This window comes from Exophiala viscosa, assembly GCF_022695815.1.
Source record: "Exophiala viscosa unplaced genomic scaffold EDD37scaffold_3, whole genome shotgun sequence".
Classification (NCBI taxonomy): Eukaryota; Fungi; Ascomycota; class Eurotiomycetes; order Chaetothyriales; family Herpotrichiellaceae; genus Exophiala; species Exophiala viscosa.
In genome coordinates, this window is record NW_026944355.1 from 986,309 (window position 1) to 1,003,501 (window position 17,193).

The 17,193-nt window shown below is 51.0% G+C and overlaps 8 protein-coding genes across 8 annotated transcripts; 4 read left to right on the forward strand and 4 right to left on the reverse strand.

Annotated features, from left to right (window-relative positions):
* Positions 1-680: 680 nt before the first annotated feature.
* EDD37DRAFT_648371 (ribonuclease E inhibitor RraA/Dimethylmenaquinone methyltransferase) lies at positions 681-1,648 on the forward strand (the record flags this gene model as incomplete). The annotated part of the gene is made up of 5 exons (XM_062818004.1): positions 681-746; positions 794-869; positions 917-1,239; positions 1,330-1,428; positions 1,478-1,648. 5 exons carry the CDS (start codon positions 681-683, stop codon positions 1,646-1,648), a joined length of 735 nt encoding a protein of 244 aa, XP_062671805.1.
* Positions 1,649-1,851: 203 nt separating this feature from the next.
* EDD37DRAFT_321978 (uncharacterized protein) lies at positions 1,852-3,946 on the forward strand. Its single transcript, XM_062811467.1, has 2 exons — positions 1,852-2,067; positions 2,230-3,946. Exons 1-2 carry the CDS (start codon positions 2,054-2,056, stop codon positions 3,659-3,661), a joined length of 1,446 nt encoding a protein of 481 aa, XP_062671806.1. The 5' UTR covers positions 1,852-2,053; the 3' UTR covers positions 3,662-3,946.
* EDD37DRAFT_321517 (carbonic anhydrase) lies at positions 3,947-5,038 on the reverse strand. The gene has a single exon (XM_062811461.1). It carries the CDS (start codon positions 4,879-4,881, stop codon positions 4,231-4,233), a length of 651 nt encoding a protein of 216 aa, XP_062671807.1. The 5' UTR covers positions 4,882-5,038; the 3' UTR covers positions 3,947-4,230.
* A 764-nt stretch (positions 5,039-5,802) lies between these two features.
* Positions 5,803-8,097, reverse strand: EDD37DRAFT_321889 (salicylate hydroxylase). Its single transcript, XM_062811465.1, has 4 exons — positions 7,640-8,097; positions 7,422-7,585; positions 6,733-7,358; positions 5,803-6,682 (listed from the first exon to the last, which is right to left on the reverse strand). Exons 1-4 carry the CDS (start codon positions 7,781-7,783, stop codon positions 6,216-6,218), a joined length of 1,401 nt encoding a protein of 466 aa, XP_062671808.1. The 5' UTR covers positions 7,784-8,097; the 3' UTR covers positions 5,803-6,215.
* A 2,297-nt stretch (positions 8,098-10,394) lies between these two features.
* On the forward strand, positions 10,395-12,012 carry EDD37DRAFT_562076 (choline transport protein; the record flags this gene model as incomplete). The annotated part of the gene is made up of 3 exons (XM_062813897.1): positions 10,395-10,533; positions 10,584-11,773; positions 11,824-12,012. 3 exons carry the CDS (start codon positions 10,395-10,397, stop codon positions 12,010-12,012), a joined length of 1,518 nt encoding a protein of 505 aa, XP_062671809.1.
* A 121-nt stretch (positions 12,013-12,133) lies between these two features.
* On the forward strand, positions 12,134-13,377 carry EDD37DRAFT_321526 (trans-aconitate 2-methyltransferase). The gene is made up of 2 exons (XM_062811462.1): positions 12,134-12,241; positions 12,305-13,377. The coding sequence occupies exon 2, from the start codon at positions 12,317-12,319 to the stop codon at positions 13,316-13,318; it is 1,002 nt and encodes a 333-aa protein (XP_062671810.1). The 5' UTR covers positions 12,134-12,241; positions 12,305-12,316; the 3' UTR covers positions 13,319-13,377.
* EDD37DRAFT_321909 (gibberellin 2-oxidase) lies at positions 13,162-14,737 on the reverse strand. The gene has a single exon (XM_062811466.1). The coding sequence runs from the start codon at positions 14,594-14,596 to the stop codon at positions 13,436-13,438; it is 1,161 nt and encodes a 386-aa protein (XP_062671811.1). The 5' UTR covers positions 14,597-14,737; the 3' UTR covers positions 13,162-13,435.
* On the reverse strand, positions 14,738-17,185 carry EDD37DRAFT_321851 (uncharacterized protein). The gene is made up of 2 exons (XM_062811464.1): positions 16,211-17,185; positions 14,738-16,159 (listed from the first exon to the last, which is right to left on the reverse strand). The coding sequence occupies exons 1-2, from the start codon at positions 16,850-16,852 to the stop codon at positions 14,879-14,881; spliced, it is 1,923 nt and encodes a 640-aa protein (XP_062671812.1). The 5' UTR covers positions 16,853-17,185; the 3' UTR covers positions 14,738-14,878.
* Between the last annotated feature and the right edge of the window lie 8 nt (positions 17,186-17,193).

Here is a 17,193-nt window from a genome sequence, read left to right on the forward strand (position 1 = left end):
GATTTGTACATGTTCAATCGAGCCGACAAGGGAAGAATTACCGCACAAGCTACCACATAAATCGACATGGGACTTTATTCCCAAGCAGAGGCGGGTGGATGGCATTGAATACACGGGAAACAAGGACATCAACAGGTATTCTACAGACCTACAGTCCTATCTCTCTGTCAGTCTTGTTGCTAGGGTCAAGAACAATACTTGCAGCCGGGTACGACCCCGATCGTCAAACTATCCTGACACTGGATGTTTTGAATGCAAGATCGTATGGAGAAGGATGCTTTAGACCATCCGAATGTGCAGGATTTCGTACTACGTAGATATGATATCCAGACCTTCAAACATCATGCATCCATTGCGGAGACCTGATGATAGACGTGCATTGAAGATGTAGATGTACTGTGATAAAGACTCCAATAGAATCCCTACTCTCAACCCAGAGGGATCTTCCTCGGTAATCTCCAACCCGTTGGCATTCGAATATGCCAGTGGTGAAGTCTCCGAGCTCGGAGCGGAGTACATCTTCTCACCAACATGGCTGTAATTCCTCCTCCACCACCGTGATGCAGAAGCATTTGTATAGCTGGACAAGACTTCAGGCTAGATATCATTCTATAGCGTTCTGTTGCAGCACTATTCATCGCGTGGACGCTTTTCGTCGGAAACCTCTAGAGACGAGGGCAATGTCGACAGGGGCAGGCAGCCTCCAGGCAAAACTCCGATCTCTTCACGAGTACTCGGCTTGTGATGTAAGGACAGGCATCTGGGAGTGATAGTCTGATGCTAACAGACCTAGGTGTCGGATGGTTTGTTGAAACTCCAGAAGCCGAAACCAGGCGAAATTGCGCGTGGTGGCTTCCTGGTCGATATTGGTAGGCTACCTAATCCCATCTTTGAGCTTTCGTTGAGATGAACAAAGAACCATTTGCTTTACCGCAATCTTCCGCAGCAAACCAAAACACAACAAATAAGATCATTGCACCGGCATGCACCGTCAAGCTCGTACCAAAGCAGTCCCCACCAGATTCAACGCCGCCAGCCGAGAACACAATACCCAAAGGAAGTCATTGGGTAGATTTGACAGAATCTGGATCCGTTGTGGTCATTGATCAGCCAGAAGGTCAAAAATGTGCAGCCGTAGGGGGTATGATGGCAGCAAGGATGAAGATTAGAGGCGTGGCAGGATGCATTGTTGGTGGCCGTGTCAGAGACATAACTGAACTAAAAAGTTCTGAGCTGCCGGTAAGTTTCTGTCCTTCTTGTCACATATGCTCCCACTCTTATCTCTGTGCCCATCGTTCATAATGACTCAGAACATGACTGATATGCTAGATCTTCGCACTGGGGAGGTCGACGGTCGGAACAAGTGCTGAAGCAACACCATATGCTCGCAATGTTCCAGTCTCAATAACCGGTGTGAACGTGTCTCCAGTGAGTATCGAGCAGCAACGGTCAGTCTGCTCAAGCTGACAACACCTAGGGCGACATCATTTTCTGCGATCCTACCGAAGGTGTGGTAGTCATCCCTCAAGAATTGCTCGATGAAACTTTGTCCTTGATACCCAAGTTGGTTGCTGCCGACGACAAAGTGAAAGAAGCCGTAGAGGGTGGGATGACGGTGGCAGAGGCGTTCAAAAAGTTCCGAGAGTGAAGTGAAGTCGTCACTTGAGCATCACTTTTGACACAGACGAGAAGGAACTCTTTACTGCATGGCCTACCTTATGCCAGACCACACCTGCCAAGCTGCACCATAGGGCCCCAATTCCAACGAGGTGCTTGTCGCGCCGCATCGCATCATTTCGTTCTTTACGATTTAATCATTACTATCATCTTGATCGTGTCGAACAAGCAATATACCAACAATCATGCCGTTCGCGACATCATCGGCGACATCCTCTTGGCGACCCGTCATCGAGGAGGGTGCGCGGAGCCCCAAACGGCCGTTGTCTACAAGCAGTATTTCCCTGCACCCTGCCTGCCTCGAAGAAAGCGCGGACTCGACACCACCCACAGACACTTGAGGGCAACGGGACCACCTGGTCTACAGCTATCAGTGATGCGCATCCTTCCGTGTGAGTTCTCTTCCTGCGCTATTCACAGACATGGTAGCCCCGGCCCACCCAACTCCATGTTGTACCTGAACCGCCCCATCTCCAAGGCATGACTTTGTTAAAGTGGCATACCCTTGGATTGAAGAGAATATCCGCTGACTTACAGGTTTTCGACAAATAGGAACCCGAACCATTCAGCAGAAGACCCCGTTCCATCCTCACCGTCCACCATTCCCATCATGCCTAAACCTACTCGAGCTATGATTCCATCCAGGCACCAATATTCATCCTCACCGTTGCGATCAATACCTGAGAATACTCCATCCACAGTATTCGAAGGCGAAGCAAGAACTTCGCCAACCGCACAGGAAGAGGATATCTCACAGACAATCGCCCTGCAAATGAAATCGACTATGGTTGTTGTCACACCACCATCGTCGCGGTCTACGGCTTCTCACGACAGTACGATGGAGTCTTCGTCGAGCACGGGAGTCACGACGCCTATGGTGATGGACAAGCGCGACTTCTTTCGCGATCTCCCGTCAAATGTGGCTGATAGAATGCTCGAGTTCGTCTTCGTTCGGGATGCATCTACCATTATCAGGCCTTTCTACCGAAAAGGTATGCTGGCGGGCAGCATTAGAACCGGCAACGATATTCAGTCACAAGAAACGGGTGATGAGGTACTATTGGACAATGTCGACCTCAGTCTGACGCGTGTCAGCAAGCAGTTCCGCGATGGAGGCAGCCGTTATTTCTACGGGAAGCACACCTTCCATTTTCAAGACCCGGCTGCATGCAAATGGTGGTTCAAGACGGTCGGCAATCAGAATGTCTCGAATGTCCGAAGTTTGTCCCTTAGAATGGGATCTGGCTTCACAGTCCCTCCTAACATTCGTTGCACGCTGGACTTAACCCTGGAAGAGCGATGGCATCAATTCTTTTGTTGGATTAAGAACAGACAAAACCTCACAAACCTACGCATCGAGTTCTATTACTGGTCCACGATCGAAGAGAGGCACCTTGAGAACGAATGGAAGCAAGAAATACATACTGCTAGAACAAAATTGCTTGCAAAGATGAGGTGCCTACGTGGCATTGAAGAGGTGGAAGTCTTTGACCATACTGGTCACTACATGACCACCCATGGCTGCCGCCTCCTGGAGCTGCAGCTGATGCAAGGAAAGGATGAAGATGTCCGCCCAGACCAACGCAACAAACCACTGTCGCAAGTCATGGAAGAATTGAGAGAGTCCAGAGCGAGAGCAGAGGTGATGCAGCAGATAAAAGCTACTGCTGACCAAGCCAGGATGCAGGAGCGCAAGCGCCCAAGGCAGTGGGACAGGAACGAGAGACAAGCCCTGGGAGTATCGAACACACAGACCATTACCCGACAGAACAGTCTGATTCGGACTCCGGACACTGCCCAAGCCATTTATCGTCCTCCAACCTGGTACTCGCGCGTACCTGCACGTGCAACTGGTCAATTTGACAATTCCACCAGTGAACTATTTCCTGGCCGCACACCTAGGTCGGGAGGGCGCTCAACCTATTCGAAGAAGAACAATAACAACAGATCCGGGTGGCGGCATGGTTTTGATCTCGATTTATGACGTCTCTTTTTTAGCTGTGTCGAAAGAGGGGGCTTCGATGAGTCAAGGGATATCGACTCATCTCCACGTTCGGAGGGCATCGCAAAGCCGCCGTGTGCTCAATGTCAGTGTGTTGGTATGTGACTTTGGTTGGAGTTGAGGAGGGAGCCAGCAAAGATCTCGAGTTTCTCGCCAATAAACAGGTTGGTCATAGGAAGGATCATGGGCGATAAGAATCTGATAAGGGAGGTTGGGCATCGTTTTGATCAACTGAAAAGAGCTTTGGGGGACCACCCACCCATGTGGTAGTCTGCTCTTGCTTGGTAATGTTGGGCACGAGGAGGACACCGGCTCAAACGGATGCTCTGCTCATTGCTTGTACGATTCTCTACTTGATCAACCGAGCTCAGCTTCATCCTTTGCTTTATCCCCTTGTATCGTCTGTCATCTACCTTGTCGACAGAACTCCTATCGCTAACTCTACATAAGATCGTGTCTGCCGTGTGCTTAGACATTGTGTGACGTTCTGTCAGCTTTCCTGTACGCCCTTCATCGTTACATTGACCGTACCGTTTCAAGGCACCTTGGACTTATTCAGTCTTGAAGGCAACAACCCGAGATTTTTCGACATCCTGGCCCTCCCCAACATCCAACTCTCTCAATTCGCCGGTTCCGACGTTATAAATCAGGCCGTGCACCTGGAGACCACGCTCGCTCATCGCGTCAATTACCATGGGATTCTGGAGGAGGGTAGAAATTCCGGCACGGACATTTAACTCGACGAGTTTCAGTGCCCGCTCCTTTTCACTGAGACTTTGCAGCAGATCCAGGTTTTGTTGGCGGATGGCCCGGAGCGGCATAAGCCAGGTGTCGATCAGGCCTAGTTTCTTGTTGTCCAGGGCCGCGGCGATGCCTCCGCACGAGGTGTGGCCGCAGATGATGATGTGCTTGACTTTCAGGTACTGGACGGCGAACTGGATGACGGATAGACTGTTGATATCGGTGTTCACCAGGATGTTGGCGATGTTGCGGTGGCAGAAGATCTCGCCGGGTTGCAGGCCCAGGATGGTTGTTTCTGGGCAGCGAGAGTCGGCACAGCCGATCCACAGGATTTGAGGAGATTGGCCTTTGCCTAGGGACTCGAAGAGCTCGGGGTCGGTCTCGGCGAGGGACCGGCGCCAGGCGCTGTTGTTGTTGAAGGCTTTAGCGTAGGCATCGGGGTGATCGTGGGCTGGGAGCATGTGTTAGTAGCTCGCTTGTGGGAGTAGATTCATGAAGACCTTGATCTTGGGATGGAGCTCGAATGGGGTGGATTGTGTGGGTTGAAGAGGTCACGTGCGTCGGCGCGCGAAAGTGTTGAGATTGCTATTGGCGTTGCTGGCGCTGCTAAATAGCTTCACAAGTTCATTTCCAAGGCATCATGCTGTGAGGATGATGATACTTGGAAGAGCTGCAAACATCTTTCCCCATGTTTTGCTATAGTGTGTAGATCGACAGAGCAGAAAGGCAGTGTGTAGTGGGGAAATGAGGTTGTGGGATAGCAGAACTGATAGCACTAACCTGAAGGCATTTCGTCTGAGTTTTCTTGCTGTGGTTTTGAAGCTTCTACAGAGGAATCGTCAGAACTGGAGGTAGTCGCTTTTGAGCTGCAATGGCGTATAGGTATATATCTGAGAGATTGGGAGAAGTTTAAAGGATTCCAGGGTGTTGGTGTTGACGATGACGGAAGCCGAAGGAGGGTCGTTGAAGGTGAGATCCCGGGAGATTCAAGCGATCTGCCACTACGACAAGGGTGGGAAACTCGGAGCTGTCTGGATGATGATTGTGGTCTGGGCGGCCCTGATTTGCTTCCAAACTTGCAGCCTTGAGGGAGTTTTTGTTGCGTTTGGGAAGTTATGAGACGTCGCAGAGGTGATGCTGACACTGGACAGCGCATGATTGGGATTGACATGGCTCCTTTTTGCAGATGAATCAGTCTATCACAGCTGATGCTTCATATCAGATTGTAGAAAAAAATGTTGTTCCACGGATGACACCGAAAATAGCCGCCCCGAGACGCGAGTTTGACTGGGAGGTTTAGAGGCTTCGGGGGCACTAGAAGCAGCCACAGTCGCAATTTCTAGGCTAACATGCCTTATTCTTCCCCTGCCGATCACGCATCGGGTGTTCTGAAAAATCTTTATCCTTCACAATTGGCGATCCTCCCACAATGATTCGCTATTTAGCACCTCATTCATTAATCGTCGCCGTTAAAGTCTGCTCATCCATCCCCTCATTGGGTTCTTTCACGATAAGCAGCATCTTATCAGCATCCATCCTTATATCCCGCGGAGCTGCTCCCATCGATGTTATCCTCATTCAAACCCTTCCTACAGGGTGCTCTCATGCCACAGTCGACATGCCTGAAATAAGGGTAGCTGCTGCGAGCGTCGAATAGTCCTCAACCTGAAGGAATAAGGGAAAATGCCTTGACGGAAGGTGAAAGACGTCACGGATGAATTGCCCATGATGGAGTTGACGTTGTGTTCACACTCTTTATGAACCCATGAGCATGCCCATTCTATACACCTGACGATCAAACTGCCTGTGGATTGTTGTTGTCGACGACACCCCACCATTTATCCCATAAACCCTTTGTCACCAGGGTGGTCTTGCCCATCTCGGACTTTTCCTGCAGATACTCACATACAGCATTGTCCGCGTCTCCTTCGGGGTCATAATACAAAATCCCAGGTATACTGGTGGGAGAACAATACATCTGCCAGGATCGATAGGCGGATGGCAGCTGGTCGCTTGGGTGAACGACGTTGTGGTCCCAACATTCGACCTCTGGGGCAGAAGCGCGGTTCCTTCTTGCTGCTTCATCACCAGTAGCCATATTGATGGTACCTGACACGAAGGATGCCTGTTGTTTCACCCAAACTCGAGGAATACGCCGTTTTTCGTAAATGTCAATTGCTTCAGGCAGTTCGATTGTTCCGCGGATTACTTCGCCAATGACCGTCCCAAGGAAGGCTCCGTCCTCCATCGCTGTCGCGGCACCTGTGGAAGCATGTCAATGATCATTTTGTCAGTGCCGTCGGACTACACACCTTGAGCCATGTGGTTCTGCATACAATGAGCGGCATCTCCGAGAAGGACAACATTCTTGTGCTCATTTGACCAAGTCTTCCTGGGAGGCAAGACGAGGAGGGGCCATTTCTGTGTGTAATTCACCATCTCAAGGACCTTGCGTGCCATGGGGTTCCAGTCCTTGTACAGCTTGCGAAACTCGTCCAGATCCATATCTTCTGGTGTCTTGACGATATGATTCATCTGGAAGAGGGTCACCACGTTCAATTCCGTTCCGGCGGACAAAGGATACAACAGTATATATCCGTTGGGCCCAATCCAGGCGTCCATGGTGTTTCTGAGAAGTTGTCGTGCTTCCGGAACTTTGGCAAAGACTTCTTTATATGGTAGGATGCCACGAAAGGCCGCCACAGTCGAAGCAGCTTGCGGCGTCCAATCTGGAAACAGTGTTCGACGAATTGTTGATTTGATGCCGTCAGAACCAATGAGAAGGTCGAAGGTGTGCTCGACACCATGTACCGTCGTGACCTCGACAGAGGTCTTGGTGCATTGAAACTCCTGGACACGTGAACCGACGATCAGATTAACGCCATGCCGACGAGCACTTTCAGCGAGTCCTGCGTGGAGATGATCTCTTCGGACAAGCCTACCAGGCAGTATGGACATTCAGCAGAAATATCAGCAAGAGAACAGAGTCAGAACCACCTACCAATGCGGGAAACCAGCTTGCTTTGCGCCCAGTTTTGGATCAAAGCGAGCAATTAGCTCATTGTCAGCTCCCCAGGTGTTTATCTCATCCACAGCAATGAGATTATCACCAATGATCTCGTCGACTCCCCATCGGATGAGCAGACGAGACACATTTGAAAAAACCTGGAACGACAACGTCAGCTAGTGGACCTGGTGTCAGTACTGGGGACCCTGCACCTGTATGCCAGCGCCGATTTCGCCCAGCTCTCGAGCAGCTTCCAACAACGTCACTTGTGCTCCAGCGCGAGCGATCGCAATCGCAGCGGTCAGCCCTCCTAACCCACCTCCGCAAATGCCGACATGAAGTTTCCTAGGCGGCATTGCTATATATATTGACGATCTGTGGCCGAATCACAATCTCTGGCATAGACTTTCACTATCTCGCTGGTGTTTCTTGCTTTGGACGGGGCGATGTAGGCCACCAGGCGGGTGATATCGAATACTGGAAGTCCGAATATAGTCTTAAGCTTTGACTTGAAGCTCTAGACAAACTCTACATGCGTTATATAAAGCATCAATATGCCAAAGGGGAGGCTGCGTCGGCTAACTGGTCTGGCCAGGTGATCATCCTCCAATGAGAGGTACAAAAACATCCGTCGAGCCGTCTTAGCCCGAGGATGTTATCAAGTCATGGCAGACGGATCTTGGGGAGCATGCACTCACATTCGTCGATATGAGTTCGGAGATTGTCTACATCCATTGGCCGTTGTCAGCAACAAACGTCTTGTTGCAGTCAAGGATGCGGGGATTCGAATATTGAACGAAAAAGGGAAGGACTGGCTCGAGGCTTCGGTACTCGGCTGCCTTGCTTGATTATTCCACTATCGCGGTACAAGGCTAAGCCGCGGTTGAACACAATGTGTCGTGATACAGGGCGTCTCACTTCCGGACATGCGCTGGTGCAGCAGATCAAAGTCCTCAACATTGCTTCTTGCGCCCAGTCCGTCTCATGGGGCGACCGGAAAGTCAATGGATATGTCCTGACGTGACAACATCCCGAAATCGTACCCTCCTGCTCAAATACTTTCAGTCAGTCATCGCGGATGGCCTTCATGATGCAACCAACGAGCAGCTTTGGTCGCCAAAGCCAAAGACCTTCCGACTCGACCCGAATTGTCTGCTCCTTGGCTCCATACTCTCCGGCGTTTTGAGCGACTTGGCTGTACCATCGCTTTTCCAGCGACTTGCGATATGTCTTCCTGGACAGGACTATCGTGATTGTGTCGATCTCACTTGCAGCTTGGTGCCTGCCGACTCGAAATCCAGCAACGTGGCTGGACGCGATGCTGGCGGTGAATTAGTGAGGCTCTTAGGACGCCAGGGATATCCTCAGACAAAATCAAGCGTTCGGGGAATGACAATTCAGTGCAGCCTGCGCTCTCGATATGTCCTTCGCGACAGTGGATGAACATGCCTGGGTTCAACAGGTTTGGTAAGCTAGGGCAACGAAGATTGTGGCTTGACATCACGCGACTATCCAGAGAGCGGTAAGTCGACGACCAACGGCCATACGTCGACAGGCCACCCGGCAATATTCTTCATCAGCGTTTCTGACCGTACGTCCGCTTCTGTTTGACCATGTATCGAAGCGTCTGTTTGTGGCATACTATCCAAACCCCTATTCAGGGTTCATTATGGCTTCGTTGACATATTGCACGTGATGGTCGCTGCATCATCTTCCCCGGGTTACCTACATGACTCTCCTGTCTCAGTTTCATGGTATGCCGCAATCATTGACTTGTACATCGAGGGTCATTGGTTGCAAGGATGACTGTCTCCGAATTTGCCTATGCTGTATCATGATATCTGCAACTGTGAGGACGTTCAATGGTTCAATGACCGAGCAATGGTGAGTTTGAGGGGATGGGACGTCACAATATGGCTCTCGCGATGAGCGCATGGCTGATTGGGTGGACAACTACCGATGAACATGTCAAGCTGCCATTTGAGGCAGGTCACAGAATACGAGCCTCGAGAGACTGCGGTAAGAGGCAGTCCGCGTGCCAGGTCTGGCAAAACGGCAGTATGTGGTTGCTTGTGAGATGCTCTGACGCTGTCTGAACGCAGCCAAGATCAGTCCTAGGCAAACACTTCAACGTGGATATGAATTGTGTCTTTGCTACTTGACAACAGTGCCCTGTGACTGGAAATGTACATCCGATGGCCGTTGTCCCGTGCAGAGTCGAGAGTCCTTTTTTTAACGTCAATTTCATGACCGTGGGGCACTTCATGCTTGGATGTGCCATGTGCGAGCACGAGAGCACACATGGTATCTCTCCAATCGCAAATATGGTGTTCGTCACCAGTGGTCGAACCGGCTTACGGGAGAAGGCCCGATCTACAGAAGTCGGTCCGTGAAACTCGATCGGGAAGGTGGCAGCCTCAGGTACATGGTTCCATAATCTCTCGGCAGATCCCCAGGCTTCGTTTCTCTAATCTCCAACCTATCAAAACTCTGTTTCAGGTTCATTTTGTATCTTTTGTTTTAGTCGTCCATCTGACTGTTCAAAGATAGGCGCATCCTTCGGTGCACGATAAGCAACAGACTAGCCTCCAGTACTTGGTTCGATAAGCAGGTTAGAGGCAAGCATGGCTCTCAGTCCCACCGCCATGTGCTGCTTATCCCCTTTTCAAGCAAAGCTTTTACATCACCACATCACTCTTCATGGCCCTAGGGCTGATATCAAAAGTTCATGACGTTCCACCTACGACCCGTTTGCCGCGCTTAATGTCCGAAAAATCAGGTCGTTAAATACTGGCTCAGGGCGCTCTGCTCTCTCCTGAGCACATTCAGTATCGTTCTTTCAAGGTTTCAATCATGGCGACAATGGGCGACGGCGTCATGGAAGGGGAGAAGAGACCTGACCTTCCAAATGGAGAACGTAAACAGTCCCTACAGGATCTTGCCGATGCAGACGATGTCGTCATAACCATGAACGGGCAAATCATAAATGCTTCTGGCCACAAAGACGTGTTGCAACGACAATATGGTCTGTTGAGTATTTGTGGTTTGGCATTGACGGTGGACAACGCTTGGGTGGCTCTTGGAACCTCTCTCGCAGTCAGTATCTGTACGTTTGTGCCCCTACCTTGTGAAGAACGGCTAGCTGATTCTGTACAGACAATGGCGGACCACCTGGTATCATCTGGGAGCTCTGGATTGCAGCATTTTACTACGCCTTCATCAACGCATCCATCGCCGAGCTTGCATCTTCAGTTCCCTCTTCTGGCGGAGTTTATCACTGGGCGTCCATTACTCCAGGACCAAAATGGGGACGTTCAATCGGATTTTTCGCTGGCGCGCTCAACTATTTCGGCTGGCTTTTCGACCTCGCGTCCATCGTCTACATCATGTCCGAGTTGTGCGTCCAGATGTACTTCTTGTATCATCCGACCTATGTCATTCAGTCCTGGAATATCTTTGTCGGCCTGTTATTGATCACTATAATATGCGTTTCGGTCACCATCTTCTTCAACGGCATCCTGCCGTATATGCAGCACTTCGGTCTCTTCATCGTTACCATAGGTGGTGTCGTCACAATTATCACCCTCGCAGCGATGCCCTCGAAGCACGCTACGTCAAGCTTTGTATGGACCAATTTCCAGAACGATACCGGCTGGAGTGGTGGAATCGCCTTTCTTACCGGTGTCCTGAACGGCGCTTTCACGATTGGAACTCCTGATGCCGTCACTCATATGGCCGAAGAACTTCCTAACCCGAAACGAGACCTCCCCAAGGCCATCTTTGCGCAGATCGGCCTCGGCTTCATATATGCCTTCTGCTTCGCCATCGCCCTGTTCTATGGCGTCAGCGACCTTAGTGCTGTTCAGTCCAGCAATGGCTCCTTCCCTCTCGCCCAGGCTTACTACCAGGCTACCGGTAGTACGGCCGCCACCTTCGGTCTGTTATTCATCATCTTCTTGTCGCTGACACCGTGCTTGATCGGGACATTCCTTACGGTCGGTCGGACGTGGTGGGCACTTGCTCGAGATAATGCGGTACCGTTCTCGGGATTCTTCAGCCGGGCCAACGAAAAACTCAGCTGTCCCGTTCAAGCCACGGTCCTGACAGGACTCTTGACAATCGGACTTGGTGCGATCACGCTCGGTAGCAAGACCGCATTCACGGATCTTGCTGGATCATTCATTATTCTCAGCAGTACCTCATACGCGTTGGCTTTTGCACCAAACATGTTCACTGGGCGGAAATACATGCCCGCCGGACCATTCTACATGGGCAAATGGGGCTATGCTGTGAATGGCATTGCGACGTGCTTTATCATCTTCTTCAACATTCTCTACTGCTTTCCGGTAAGTCTGCATCATATGCAATATCATGGATAATGCTAACAATGGTGTAGTACGCTCTGCCGACCACGACAGCAGCAATGAATTATAATGCGGTCATTCTTGCCGGTGTGCTATTTTTGACTACGTTCTGGTGGCTTGTTCATGCCATGAAGAACTACGACGGACCAAATGTGCAAGGCATGGTTGAGGCCAATATGGCTGAAGCGAGGAGGGCGTCGAGAGCGGCCTCGAAGGCGTAAGAGCTCCATTGGCAAGTTTGGGCTTTGTGGATTATCTGTACAAACCTTGTAGATACTTCTCCGTGTTCTCCAGGCAGGCGCAGTGTGTTACAGTACTGTAGTAATTGATCCTTGAACACTGCCAGATATTGAGCACGCGTCATTCGAGCCTGCCCATGCTCGTTTAGTCTCACAGCCTTGTCAATGAGCCTTGCCGGGGCATTCCCCGACATCGGCCACATCATAATGAGTCAGTCCAGACATTTTCAACCTCGAAAATCGCGCAATGTCAATTATACTAACAGTATATCAGGCCTAATCTCTCATGAACAGATCATTCCAGTGCTCAGCTATTAGACGCTCAACAAGAATGCGCGGCACAACCACGACCAGCACCACACTGATCGCCAGGCACCTCGCTCGCTCCTCTCCAGCCCAAAGCCTCGCCAGATCCCCGTGTCCTCGACCTCATCATATACCACCACTTACAACACAGTCCCGACATCAGTTCCACAGCTCTCCAACGACAATGTCATCCCAAAAAGACTGGAGCGCATCGCAATATCTCAAATTCGAGCGCGAACGCACCCGTCCAGCAAAGGACCTCCTCTCACAAATACCCGTCGCAGCGGCATCTCCCAAACGTATCATAGACATAGGCTGTGGTCCAGGAAACTCCACCGCCATTCTACGCACACATTTCCCAGACTCGCATCTAACAGGTATCGACTCCTCCCCGGATATGATCGCCAAAGCCCGCCAGACGTTACCAGAAATTGACTTCCAGCTCGGCGACCTGCAAACATACCATCCCGACCCAGACTCTCCCGTTGACATTTTGTACTCGAACGCCGTATATCAATGGCTCCCACCCGATACACGTCTCGACACATTAACCCGCCTCCTCTCCACGCTCAAATCGGGAGGAGTCTTCGCATTCCAAGTGCCCGACAACTTCGACGAGCCGACCCACGAATCCATGCGCGCGGTCGCTGGATCCGGCAAGTTCTCCAAGTTGAAGGATCTACAATGGGGCAGAGTCCCGTTTCAATCACCGGCCGAACTCTACGACGCGTTCAAACCGTTGTGCGAGGACGTGAATATCTGGCAGACGAGTTACTATCATGTCTTGGACGACCATGCCGCGATCGTCGAATGGGTCAAGGGCACTGGGCTTAGACCTTATATTGATCCGCTTGACGAAAACGAGCGGAAGGAGTTCATGGACATGTATCTGGCGAAGATCAGGGAGGCGTATGATCCACTCTATGACGGAAAGGTGTGTCTCAAGTATCCTCGGCTTTTTGTGGTTGCTGTTCGAGCTTGAGGGGTGCATGGCGCCTGGGATGGATAGTACTACGGTCTACAGAACATCCGAAAGATCGCAGGGTCATTGGCCGTCAATGTGAAAGCTTCGCCAGGATGCATCAGCTGCATGGTCTACCTACTCCTTATACTTTTGGTCTCTGAAGCCGGCAAGAACCTCGACAGTGCCATCACCTCTCTCGGCATACCTCTTCGCCGCAATATCCGGATTCAACTGCAAAGTCTGCTTAGCTCTAACCCATTCTTCCATGGTGACCTCTTTCTCGAAACGAGGCTTGACACCAGCCTTCTGCAGTACCGGCGAGTCGGTGATGGGTACCAACACAGTCTCATTATGTGGGCGAGCAAAATACAGCAGACCAGTCCGCTTATACTGGCGCTGATCTTCAGGCGGTGCAACGACACGATGAACCGAACTCTTCAGCCATCCACCGGTCAAGTGAGAGATGGTATCTGCGAGGTTCACGGTGATGGTGCCCGGCTGAGCAGAAACCCAAGTCCAGTTGCCGTCCTCACCGAGGATCTGCAGACCAGCGACGGGCTGGCGGAATAGCAGCGTCACCGTGCCCAGATCGGTGTGTCCGCCTGTGGAGCCGTAACCACTGGCCTTCCATTCCTCTTCCGTTCTCGGGTGGTACAACATGTATCGGAAGTGGTCTTCGCTCTTCTTCTCGTATGTGTGTTGCTTGACGAGATATTCCTCGTCGGGCAGTTGAAGGACAATAGCGAACAGGCGCAACAACGGCAGCACCACATTGGCGTGGAGCGCGCGGTGGAAGGACTCGATCTCGGCTAGGTGAGCCTTGATCAGGTCGGGATGATTGTACTTGCCCTCGAAATCCTTTGTGAATTTGGCAAAGTTGTACATTTCGTAGTTGTCCTTGACGTTGTTCTGGCTGCGAAGGCCCAGTCGACGCCAGCCGTTGTAGTCGGCTATACTGTAATTGACTTCATACTTCTCTTTCTCTTCGGTAGGAAGCTCGAAAAAGTTCTTGGCCAATGTGAATTGGTGATCGACTTCCTCTTGTGGTATACCATAGTTCTTGACGTAGAAGAATCCAACGTGGTGTACAGCATGCTCAAGTTGCTTGGCCAGTCTTTCCTTTCCGCCTGGTTGGTGGAAGTCTTCGAGATCGAGAGTGACCAGTTCGGACCATGGGAGGTCGGCTTTCGTCTCGGGAGGATGCACATACGGTTGGAGACGGCTAAAGTCGTATTGATGTGGGTCTGGGGTAGAAGTCTTGACCTCGGTCTTCTCCAGCGTAGTAGTTGTAGACATCTTTCTGGCTCGTTTCAACGAAACTAATGAGACGTCTCTTTTTTGGCAAGACAACGGAGGAGTTCAGATAATGTGAAGTCCGCAGGCAATTGCAGGGACGTATGGTGGTGATAAGTACTTATTTCTTGTACACCAAGAAGGGTTCTGCCATACTTCCCCACGATGTCGCCATCGATGGCTCCACACGGTTGCATTCGTTGATCATGGCCAATAATGCATCAAGTCGGGATGAACGGCAACTCAAACGGCGGCTTCATAATCATTGCAGTCCAGTAGTCAATATCATCGCAATCTAACAGATGTGCCTTTGATATGGTCATGGATGGCGAGATCCATGTCGAAGCCCGAGCTGCGAAAAGTGTCCATCCAGTCGCCGATGATAGGCTGGTTCAAAAGCCAGTGCGAGTCCGGTCGTGTTGGGCGTCCGGGAGAAAAAGTGTCGTCAAAGTCTCGAATGGTCGGTTCTGTCTGTCTTCCATCCTCACACACCTTCCAATGGGCCTCACAAAGAACCTCATACTCTCCTAGCACGGCATCGAGCCGATCGGGCGACGGACCCAGAATATACAAAATGAAATTATGTCCGTCTTTTTCCGTGAACATTAGTGGTATAGCCCGTGATCGTGGTGGCCCGAGCCTGTCTGATGAGCCAGGGTATGGTGTGACTGTCGCCGGGCCCGTGTCAAAATTCCGAAGGACGGTAAGGCTTGTTGCAAATGCTGTGCCGTTGAACAGCCCCTCACGACCGATAGCTCGAAGACGATGAATGATGGCGTCTCTCCAGGAATTGCTTGGACAACACTGAGCACTTAGGTACAACAAGGCCGTAAAACCCACTTCCAATGCTTCACCGAGCACCCAGTGATCCTGATCTCGACCTGAACTGTCACCACTCTTTCTGGCGAAGTGTGATAATTGTATGATTTCGTTCACATGAAAGTATGCAGAAAGCTCGTAAACTTCATCTTTCTCGTTGATGCGAGCCATGACCCACATGAGCCTTGCCATGCAAAAATGGTACAGAGCGCCGGTCAGAGCCGATTGATAGGTATGTGCCAGTCGTGAATGCGGCGTTGTGAGGAGCCCATCGATATCACGCCGGCTCATGCCTGAAGGGTACTGCTCCGTGACTGACCGTAGAGTAGGGTCCTTGTATCTGTTCTTCCAATCCTCGATATCTGCCTGAACCGTTTTGATCTTATCCATGGGGATCATTTCGACGTCCTTGACGAAAGGACTCCAAAGCAAGTCCGCCACGTATTCTTCTGCGGAAAAGATGTCAAGAAGTTGGTGCATATACTCGGCGATAAGGGCTCCATTTCTTTCTTTTCCGGCAGCATGGGTATACCTTCTTTCGTCAGGATCCAATCTGCAAGCGCTCCGTTCATCGAACAGTTGCAGTGGAAGAGGTAGTACGATCCGACAAACGAAGCTCAGGTGTCGGAGGGACGATTTGATGCAAACCAGGGCCTCTGGACTGTCATGTTCCAGGCCTGACACCAGATAGTAGTATTTCGCGATGTGGAAATGACGTATGGCAGCTGAAATATTGCCGTTGAAATGCTAGGTACAAAGTTAATGGACAGTACAAAAGTCTTGTGAGGCGCACGGTACCTCGAAATAAGCCATCAACAGCACAACGGCAATGACAATGTCCATGGATGGCGTTTTCGTCTGCAGATGTCTGGACAAACCCTGGATAGCCATGGTGTAAGATTGAAGAGCCAAAACCCTGCCATCTGCTCCTCTAGTCCGTTCGCCATTTTCTGCTCGAGATAGGAGTAGGAATGCTCGATGCAACGATCCAAGAGCTGTAATGGTATCGAAAACGTACTCGGTCTCCCAGGCTTCCTGGCATAGGGTGTCGCGCCAGAAATGGAAATTGCAAGCCGGGAATAAGACAGGCAGAGTTCTGAAGAGGTATTGATGGTAAGCAAGAACATCGCGTGCCCTTGCGTGCGGCCGTTGAGCTGGTGTGGGATTGTTGGGTAAAGCAACCAGTGGCAGTCCATCCGCTTCGAAACGAGGTACTGCAGAAGAGTCGTTGCGTGAAGACGGCGGGCTTTCCTGGGTTGATTGGGGAGAGATTGGCAATGGACGGTGGCGGACATCGATGTGACGCATTTGTTCGTAGCCAGCACAATGGATGTTCGAGGCCTCACATCGTTCACATGTCGGCTTCCGCTCGTCACACTTGACGCGTCTCTGACGGCAGGTCAAGCAACCTGTTTTTCTTCGCCGTCGTACCGTAGACATTGTCAGTGCCCAAGCAATTGGACTCGTTGTGAGCTAACTTGAGGATGTGGCTTTCTTCAACGTGTTGATTTCACAGTTTCTGGACTGTGCCCAGTTGCATACATAGCAACGCAGGGGATCTTGCGGCTCTGTCTTGTTGTATGAGGATCTGCTGGGAAGGAAAGCGGACGTGATACGCAGATGGCTTGATGAGTGTCGGAAGTGAACCGACAGCCAAGCCGGGGTACTTGATTAGTCATTCACGAGATCGACGCCCCAGACGTGCCTTCTCTCTTAACATCACATTACCGTACAAACCCACCTCACTCATCACAAGACTCATCCAGCTTTAGAAACTCGTG